The 9,014-nt window shown below is 45.2% G+C and overlaps 1 protein-coding gene across 1 annotated transcript; it reads left to right on the forward strand.

Moving 5' to 3' along the window:
- The first annotated feature begins 1,752 nt into the window (after window positions 1-1,752).
- IL2 (interleukin 2) lies at window positions 1,753-8,303 on the forward strand. Its single transcript, XM_044680321.1, has 4 exons — window positions 1,753-1,890; window positions 1,967-2,014; window positions 5,021-5,158; window positions 8,199-8,303. The coding sequence occupies exons 1-4, from the start codon at window positions 1,753-1,755 to the stop codon at window positions 8,301-8,303; spliced, it is 429 nt and encodes a 142-aa protein (XP_044536256.1).
- The last annotated feature ends 711 nt before the right edge of the window (window positions 8,304-9,014 follow it).

Raw genomic sequence — 9,014 nt, forward strand, 5'->3', positions numbered from 1 at the left:
AGAAGGGATTTGTTCAAACTCACCCAGCAAAATAGGGCAGATTCAAGACATGAACAGGGTATATCTGACTCCAGGTCCTGTGTTAGGACTGGCAGAGATGACAGAGATGGACAGACAGGCAGACAGATGGAGAGATGCCAGAGATGCTAGAGACAGAGAGGCAGGTAGATAGGTTTAAATAAAACAAAGGGGCTTATGAAGAGACAAGCATTTCAGCAGGCAGCTGACACAATGGGTAAAAGTATGCTTGGAATCAGGAAGACCCGGATTTGAATCCTGTTTCAGACATTTTCTAGCTGGACCTTCAGCCTCAGTTTTCTCTTCTATAAAAAGGAGGTCTATAAAATATATATAAAAAGAACACTTATTTTTTGGGAAGATCAAATGAGATCATATGTGTGAAGTGCTTTTCAAATCTCAAATTATTATCTATCTCCCCAACCTACATTACCCTCTGGTCATGTGGCTCAGGCTTTTAGTGGCATTATTTTCTTTTGTGCCATTTGAGTCATTGTTGTGGCTAAAATACCCTTCCATGAGCATCCAGGGGAAATAATACCCCTGTCGGTGCCCACCTCACTGAATTTTAGCTTTATGTGCTCTAAAATACCTTATAAATGATATAAACATGAACAGTAGTAAATTCTGGCAAAAAGCCAACAAGCAAACAAAAGCCTGGATCAGATGATACCGTATGGAAGTGACCCTCACTCCTAGAGAGGCAGACACAGGGAGAACTCCGGTGAGTCCCCTCTCAGTACAGCTCCGTGCCTTTGCCTCAAAAACGTCGTCTTAGACAGTCGCCCAGAACAACGGGGTCAACATAACACTCCTGGCTGGTCCAGGCCAATCCCAAACGTCACTGAGAACAGAACAGAGCAGGACAAAGCCCAGGGAATCTGCGGGGCTCTTCCCCTATGGATCAGCGCTCTCCATTTCTGTTTGGATCTGAGCACTCTGGCCGACACCCAGCTGGCGGGGTCAGCCAGGGCTGTGTCTGGGTACGAGTTACCCAACAGGAGCTTCTATGATATGCTTACAAGGAGTGGAATTCAAGAGAGAACTCTACAAGTTTGCTCTTCTACGAACTATCTAACTGAATCACATTTACACACTGCTTATCTGATAGATGGAAATCTCAAACAGTTATTACCCAGCTGGGCCAAAAAAAAAAAAAAAAAAAAAAAGGGTAATTTCTGTTCACATCACTTTGTAGGCATTAGCTCAGGCTCTGCAGGAGAAGAAAGGCAAAACCACCTTGAAACAGGAAACCCATATTCTTCCTGTATAATCAACAAATTTCAAATTTTATTTTATTTATCTGTTTATATTCCCCCCTCCTCCCCCTCCCCCCGCATATGTCTGGTGCAACGTGCTGTTCTAGATGGTTTTATGACAAAGAGAAAATTTTCATGAGCAACCTCTGTCACCCCTTTAACGAGAGGGGAGGAAAAATTGGTTCATGCAGAAAACTTCAAATGTAGCCAAGTAGCCCACACTGGATTTCACCAGTATCCATTCTGTCAACATTTTACGCGGGTTGAAAGAAATTCCAAAGAGTCATCAGAGGAAAATGAAAGGTACCCCCACAGGTAGAAACCTTTGAAAATCTATGATATGTAAAATTCTCTAACACCCCCAGGAGACTTTTTCCAGAATTAACAATATAAATTGTCCCTCTGGTTCACGGGCTTCCATTCCACTCTGTAAGCACTACGAAGAGTAGCTGCAGCTCCTCAGCTCCCCGGCACCATGAACAAGACCCTGCTGCTGTCCTGCATGGCCCTAAGTGTGGCTCTGCTCGCCGGCGGGGCCCCCACCTCCCCTCCTCCCACCACGCTGCTGCAGTACTTACTGCTCGACCTGCGAGAGGCCCAGGAGAAGCTCAGCGTGAGTATCTTCCAGCTTGGGGCTGGCTTTGCTCTCGGGGTGCTCGTCCATTAATGGTGCGTGTTTCCTGCCTTAGGATGTATCGGAAAGGATGAAGAAGTACGAGCTGTACATCCCGAGCAACGTAAGTAAGGCTTCCCTTCGGAACTGGGGATGCTCGCGTGCTCACACGCAGTCTTCCTCCACAGGCACTCTGGGTGAGGGAGATGTCGGTTCGTCTAGGCAGGGGCTACAGAAACACTCTTGTGTCCTGGGTGTCGCTCGGGGCTGAGGGCATTGGAAGGGGCTGCTGGATAAACCCTTACCTCTGGGCGCTCCCCACGTAAACTGGAACAGAAAACGGGACAGAAAGAGCATCTGTGGGGCTTTACATTAGCTGGCCACTGACGGATGGGCTTTAGGAGTTGGAAACCCTTAGTCTGCGGGGGCTCGATTTTGGCACCGTATTGGAGCCCAGGGTCAGACGAGGAAAACCAGGCCGGTGTAGACTCCACTCCTCCCTCGGAGACACCCGGGCCAATCGCAGGGCCCAGAGGCGCTGGCGGAAGGGCTTTCCTCCTCGGGCCTCTGCCTAGCTAGGGACGTACCTATTCCTAGACAGTCATTGTAGGACGCAAATGGCAACACTTCCCAGCGAGCTCCGAACAGCCCGGCCAGCTTCTCCTTGTGGGTGGGAAGAGCCGGGCTTCCCTAGGAGAGGCCTCGCCAGGACGGGGAGCCCCCGGGGAGGCAGTCCTCTCCGCCGAGGCGGGGGGCCTCCTTCTCCGGAGTTTCTGGTCTCTAGAGAGCGAAACAGAAGGGCAGCGTCCCACAGTCACAAGCCAAACCGCCCCCTTTCATGGCAGAAGGAGGCAGCCTTTTTTATGCCATGGGTAGAGGGCAGGTTTGATAACGATTCGTCCTTCTAGGTTGTAGAATGAAGCTTGCACCTTGCTGGGCTGGAAGGGCCAAGCCTGCGACGTGCTTTTGACCCATACCCGGGGTTGGCCCCACGAGGGACCCGAGTCCAGAATGACAGTCCTGGGGCGCTTTGCAGCTTCTAGGGACTCCCCTCAGATCACGCTGCCCCCCGTCACTCCCAGGAAAGCAGCCCTGGAGGAAGCTCATAGGCAGCCCCTCAGCTTAATTAAAACAAGCAAACCATTGTGGGCCTCAGGAAGAGACAGTCTGCAGGGACGGCAGCCCATGTCCACACATGAGGAAATATGAGATTTAAAAAAACCTCTGTGAACCTGTTCCAATTCAGAAGGGCAGTAAGGGCGAGGCCATGGGGGTTCAGCGACTTGCCCAGGGGGTCACCCAGAGTGTTTGAGGACTGGGGGCTCTAGCAAACAGCTAGATGGAGAGAAGTCAGGCCATCATTAACGTTAATAATGACAAGGGCAGCAGCAGCTTTTAGAGAGCTTGATGAAGCTCTCTGCCAGCGAGTCTTAACTATGGATTCAAATGATCCATGAATTTAGATGGGAAAAAAATACAATTTAATCTCAGAAAGTTAGCATTGCCTTTAATTATCTAAAAACACGATTCTGAGAAGGGGTCCACAGACTGCAAGAGTGCCAAAGAAAGCCATGCTAGAAACAAGATGAGGAAGCCCTGCGCTGGCTCGCCAAGTGCCCCCCCTCCATCCCTCTGTCCAGGCACGTCTAGGTGCCTGCCATGTCCTGTGAAGGACGACGACGGTGAGCCTGGGAGAGACGGAGGGAGATGCTGCTGCTCAGAGTCAGGGACGGGTCTGCACGTGGGGCCTCGTCTCTCTGAGCCCCTCGGCAGCTACCCTTCGATGCGGCTAAAGAGCAGGAGAGGCTGGGCTGAGGAAGGAAGGCGCTCTCGGCTCGCAGGCTCTCCCTGCTTGGGCCAGAGAGGGAGAAAGGGGCCAAGCCACCTTCAGGGAGCCGTTAGTGCTCCTTGGATGGAAGGGTGGAATATGGCCCATAGAGGGCCTGGAAAGCTCAGCTGAGGAAAAGCTTTCAGGGAGGCTTTACAGGGTCTCATTACAAAGCTGAGGTCATTTAGGAAGTCTGAAACAGAGCGCCGGACTGTCGGAAAGATGGGTTCCAATTCTGCCTCACTCTGACCAGTGCTGGGTCCCTGGGCAGCTAAATCAACCTCTTTCAGTCTGTTTTCCGTTCTTTAAAAAGGAAATACGACTCCTACCTACCTCATAGGTTTTGAGGACCAAACACAAAAATGTAAGTTAATCACTTTATAAATGTAAAAGAAAGAAGAACCAACTAGTGGTCAAAGGAGCCAGGTTCTAGCCTTTTCCTGCCGCTAAGGAGATGTAGGACCTATATTTAATCCATCACTGGAGCTCTCTCCTTGAAGAGAACAACCCTCGCCCATCTCGTGAGCTACTGTCTCAAATTAGATAGAGATGTGTACACATGTGAAATGCCAGTACAAATGTATATAAATCTGTGTGCTAGCATTTATATAGCACTTTAAGGTTCACAAAATACTTTATAGATATCACTACTTTCTTCTATTCTCACAACCCCTCTGGGAGGCATATGCCAGTGTCATCCTCATTTTTCAAATGAGAAACTGAGGCAAATGTAGATTAAGTGACTTGCCCAAGATCAAACAATCCATAAGTGTCTGAGGTTGGATTAGAATTCAGGTCTTCCTGACCCCAAGATGAGAGTCAGATTCCAGTGCACCACCTAAAGGCCACATATATATATATATATATGAAAGTGCTTTGTAATCTCCAAGGCACTCTGTAAATTGTGAGATTGTTATTGTTAACAGAAAGTTGCAGGGAAGGTTTTTTAAAGCCAGGAAGCTATTTCAGGCTCTTTCACATGCGTTGTATTTGAAGGACTTAGCTAGAGGGAAATGTAGCATTGTTTTTTAAAAAAGCAAACAGCTGGTGGCTTGATCACAGTTATACAGGTGAGGCACTAAAACCTTAGCCAAAAGCTGGTCCAATTCTGATACTATAATCCTCAGAGCTCAGAAGGGAGAAAATTCGCCCTCCCCTGCTTTCTGGAGAAGGAAAAGGGAAAAAAGAACTCCCCATACTCCAGGTTTTCCCTCCCTGGGCTCAGAATCTCAATTTGTGACATACAAGAATTTTAAAAAAAAAGATTCGTGTGAAAGGTGATTCTTATTCCTTTGCCTCCAGGCCAGAAGCATCGCTGATCTTCAGTGTTTTACTAAAGAATTGCACCCTGTGGCTAAAGCCTTGAAATATGAATCAAAAGAAGCTCAGCATATTCAGGACCATATCCGCAACATTAATGTGACTGTTAATAGCTTAATGGTAAGAACGTTGGGTTTCCCCCCCCCCTTTAATTTCTTGGAAATTTAGCACAAGAGAAAAGATACTGTGTATCCTAAAGGACTACAAGATTAAACAACAGTCTGTTCTCGTGCCATGGATATAGGATTAAGAAGTATTCACATTTCAGGTGTTTGGGGACATGCCATCTATTTATCTGAAGATCAAGCCCAGATTTAAAATGAACCACTAACTGCCATTTTTAAAATGGGAAGTCTTGAAAAGGACTTGGATTCTAAGTGTAAAATGTAAGATTTCTTCCTCCCTATTATATTGGGCAACTCTCAATGTTTTGGTGAGTCCTGAGTAGCTTTATTTCCTACACTGAGGGTAACACTGCCCTGAGGATGATGAAGAATATAGGCCATTTGCAATACTATTATAATTTTTGTTTATTGTTCAGTCACTTCAGTCATTTGAGGGTGAAGTGACTAGCCCAGGGTCACACAGCTAGGAAGAATCTGAGGCCATATTTTAACTCAGGAATTCAGGAACTAAGATCTTATTAAATAAAAAGGAAGAATCGCTTAGTAGTAGAGAGCACTAAGGATCTAATGCTTAGTTCTGAGCTATTTAATGTTTACCATTGACTTGGATAAAAGTGCAGAGGCTGTGCTTACCGAATCTGTAAATGATACAAAAGGAGGAAGGAGAGTTAACCACTAGATGCCAGAAGTATGCGCTAAAAAAAGATCTCTCAACAGGCCAACACGTTGTGCCAAACTTAATAAAATTAAAGTCAGTATGGATAAGTGATCCAAGGACAAGATGGGCATAGAACAGTTAATCTGAAATTTCAAAAAGACCCAGTGGGCTGACTGGACTACAGTCTCAACATGAGTTAGCAGTGTGATGGTTCAGACAAAAAAAAAAAAAAAAAGCTAAGGTAATCTTGTACTACATTAAGGGAGGTTAGTGTCCAGGACCAGAGAGCCTAATCTGGTAAGCTGGAGGGTGTCTAGAAAAAGACAGTGAAGGACTCAAGGTTGTGTCAGATGAAAATCAGTTAAAGGAAGTAGAGGTGATTTGCCAGGAGAAGTATTTGAAGGACTCTAGGACAGGTTTCCTTGGGCTACTGAAGACAGATCTAAGAAAAATGAAGGGAAGAAAGAGACTTAGGTTTGATATTAGCAAACACTTCCTAGTGGTCAGAACTTCCCAAAAGCAGAATAGGCTGCCTTGGAAGGGAATAAGTTCTGCCTCACCAGAGGCCTTTTAAGTAGAGGGTCAGTAACCACTTTGCAAATGAGTCCTAATCTTTTTGTTCCACTATGGTTGGACTAGATATCTTCCAAGGTTCCTTCCAACTCCAAGATTCTGTGACTTACAGACTGTAACCTTATGCCAAGTGACCAATTCTCAGTAGGTTGTGTGCCTTGCCTCCCTCCAAAAAAATCAGTATGTAATTTGGCTAATAACTAGGCCCCGATGTCCCAAAACACAAACCTCAAACTGTTTCCAAATAGATTTGCCTTTTTTTAAAAAAATTTAACCATTTAAAAGTCATTCTAGCAAATTGGCTCTAAGAGTGTGCCCCTGGTTTTGCTAGATGCTTCTTATTGTATATAAAAGCAAAATTCTAACTAGTTTTATTTAATATTCAATCTATCTACCCAGTCCATGTCGTAAAGTATATTATCTGTACAATGAGCAAAACTTGCCTATTACATATATGTGCCAAACTTAAAACACACCAGATTGGAAATTCATAGACAGGTGCTCTTGTTATAAGGAAACTAGACACATGGCTCCTGACTCTCCTCTAATGTGGACAGCATCAAGGTACAAGGAATACTGTGAGATCCATGAGCAAAAGAGTCCCAAGAACTTCAGATGTAGAATCCTTATGCTCAAAATCAACTTGAAAAGGACACGCAAGTCTCTTTTTTTAAAATGTTATCAATGGAAAACTCATGCCACAAACTCCAAATATAAGACTTGAAAGGCATGTGGAAACCCCTTAGTCTTTGATAACTTTCTTTCAAAAGCCAGGCACCGGCTCTCTCTTTGATTCAAGTTCTTAAGAGGTTGCTAAATGATTAAAGTTGATAAATCATCTACAGAAACGCTGATAATGGCCTGTAAACGGTCATAATAGTAATACCGACAATAGCCAGCATTTATAGGGTGCTGGAAGGTTTGCACAGCGCTTTACAGCCACACGGTGCCCCTTTAAAAAGGGACACAAAGCCACTCCAGCTTTAAACTGCTCTAAGACACGGGGGACACCTTGCAGCTTCTCTCACTAGCATTCTCCCCGTTCCACACCTGCCCGGCCTGAAGCAGGCAGAAGGGAGATGATGCTTAGGGTCGTGCATCTGCAATGGGCTTTGAATTTAGGTCTCCTTGAGTCCAAGACCAGTGTCCAGCCTAAGGGAGCCTTTGCTCTGCGACTCTAGGCTCCTGATAGAAGGCAGTATTCCCAGCTGACTACTAAAAACCCTTCTCTTTCATTCCAATCTTAGACCAAGGGTTTTCTTTCTCCTTGTGATGGCTCATTGTACTGTAGGAAGAAGTGGTTTCTCTTTACAAAGAAGGCAGTACTAGGCCTTCCAGAGGTCAAGGATACCAGGGACTGGGGGTTGGGGGGGACCGGTGGTCCCGAAGCAGCTAGACACTGGGCTTCCTCACCTTACCCCATCCCAAATCAGAAGGTTAGGCTTTTTGCTAAGGGGTTACCGCCTCTTCAGGAAACTGGTAGAAGAATAAATATGGACCCCCACTAAATGACTGAATGTGGTGTGAACAGCTACAACCCAAATCTTAGATTTGTATCCTCTGGCAGGCCTGGTGTTGGTCTGTCTGTGCATGGGCTGTACAAAGGCTGGCTCGCTGTAGTTGGGATAGACGTGCTACCGGGGTCGCTGGGGCACGGGGGACAGACTGTTCTGCGCTGTATGGGCAGGAGTGGGCGTGCCACCAAAGCCACAAGGGCTCCAGGCCTGCAGTCGGAATGCTTGGTGTCTGCAAAGAGTGGCTCTGGATTTGCTCTCACAAGTTGTTCTATTGCCTTTCATTTTAGGGAGCAGCAACCGCCCAGTGCCAGTATGCTGTCAAGATTAAGATCAGAGGATTTTTTGGAGAATGGATTACCTTCTGCCAAAGACTTATCCAATTAACTCGATGATTACTGCCTAATTGTCTGGAAGCTATTTATTTAAATATTTAAACTGTAATTTATTTCTGAATGTATGGTTTATTATCTTTTACCATCTTTGGTCTTACTTTGGATAATGAACTCAATAGACCTTAGGGTCCTAACTGTAAGCCCTAGGGGCTCATAAATGACTTTATCTAATTTTAAGTTATCATCTCAAAATTTATTTATTAAATTATATCATGTTACGTGTAATGTCTGTATAGGTGAATTAAGGGTATTTAATAAAAATGATGATGCATGACAACAAGCCTAGTTATCTCGTGGATTTGTCTTGTAGAAGAGAAGCACTCCCATATTCCTTTTTTAATTAACTTTTTCAATAAAAATGGATTTGTTTCCTTCTCCATCAGTTGGGAGATGTGGGGAACAAGAAAATGGGTTTTCTTCTCACAATCTTGGCAATGAAAGGCAGGAAAGCTATGGGACAAGAACTGGAGGGAATGGCAGAGACTTGGGCATCAGGGAAGGAACCAGCACAGAGGGAATGAGAAAAAGAGCTGGGGGGGGAGCGGTAATGGAAATAACTGACTGGACATGCATTTCAAGCAGGGGTTCTTAACCTAGAGTTAAGAACTTGAACTTGTTTAAAAAATATTTTTTAATCTATATTTCAATAGACGTGGTTTCCATTTTAATTCTATGTGCTTAGTATATCCATTTACAAACACGATTCTGAGA

This window comes from Gracilinanus agilis, chromosome 6 (genome assembly GCF_016433145.1).
Source record: "Gracilinanus agilis isolate LMUSP501 chromosome 6, AgileGrace, whole genome shotgun sequence".
In the NCBI taxonomy this organism is placed as follows: Eukaryota; Metazoa; Chordata; class Mammalia; order Didelphimorphia; family Didelphidae; genus Gracilinanus; species Gracilinanus agilis.

Bases quoted from the DNA above. Each gene is read 5' to 3' on its own strand.
- IL2 (XM_044680321.1), top strand. From the start codon at position 1,753: ATGAACAAGACCCTGCTGCTGTCCTGCATGGCCCTAAGTGTGGCTCTG. The intron at 1,891-1,966 runs GTGAGTATCTTC...TTCCTGCCTTAG, and splicing joins AGGCCCAGGAGAAGCTCAGC to GATGTATCGGAAAGGATGAA. The intron at 2,015-5,020 runs GTAAGTAAGGCT...CTTTGCCTCCAG, and splicing joins AGCTGTACATCCCGAGCAAC to GCCAGAAGCATCGCTGATCT.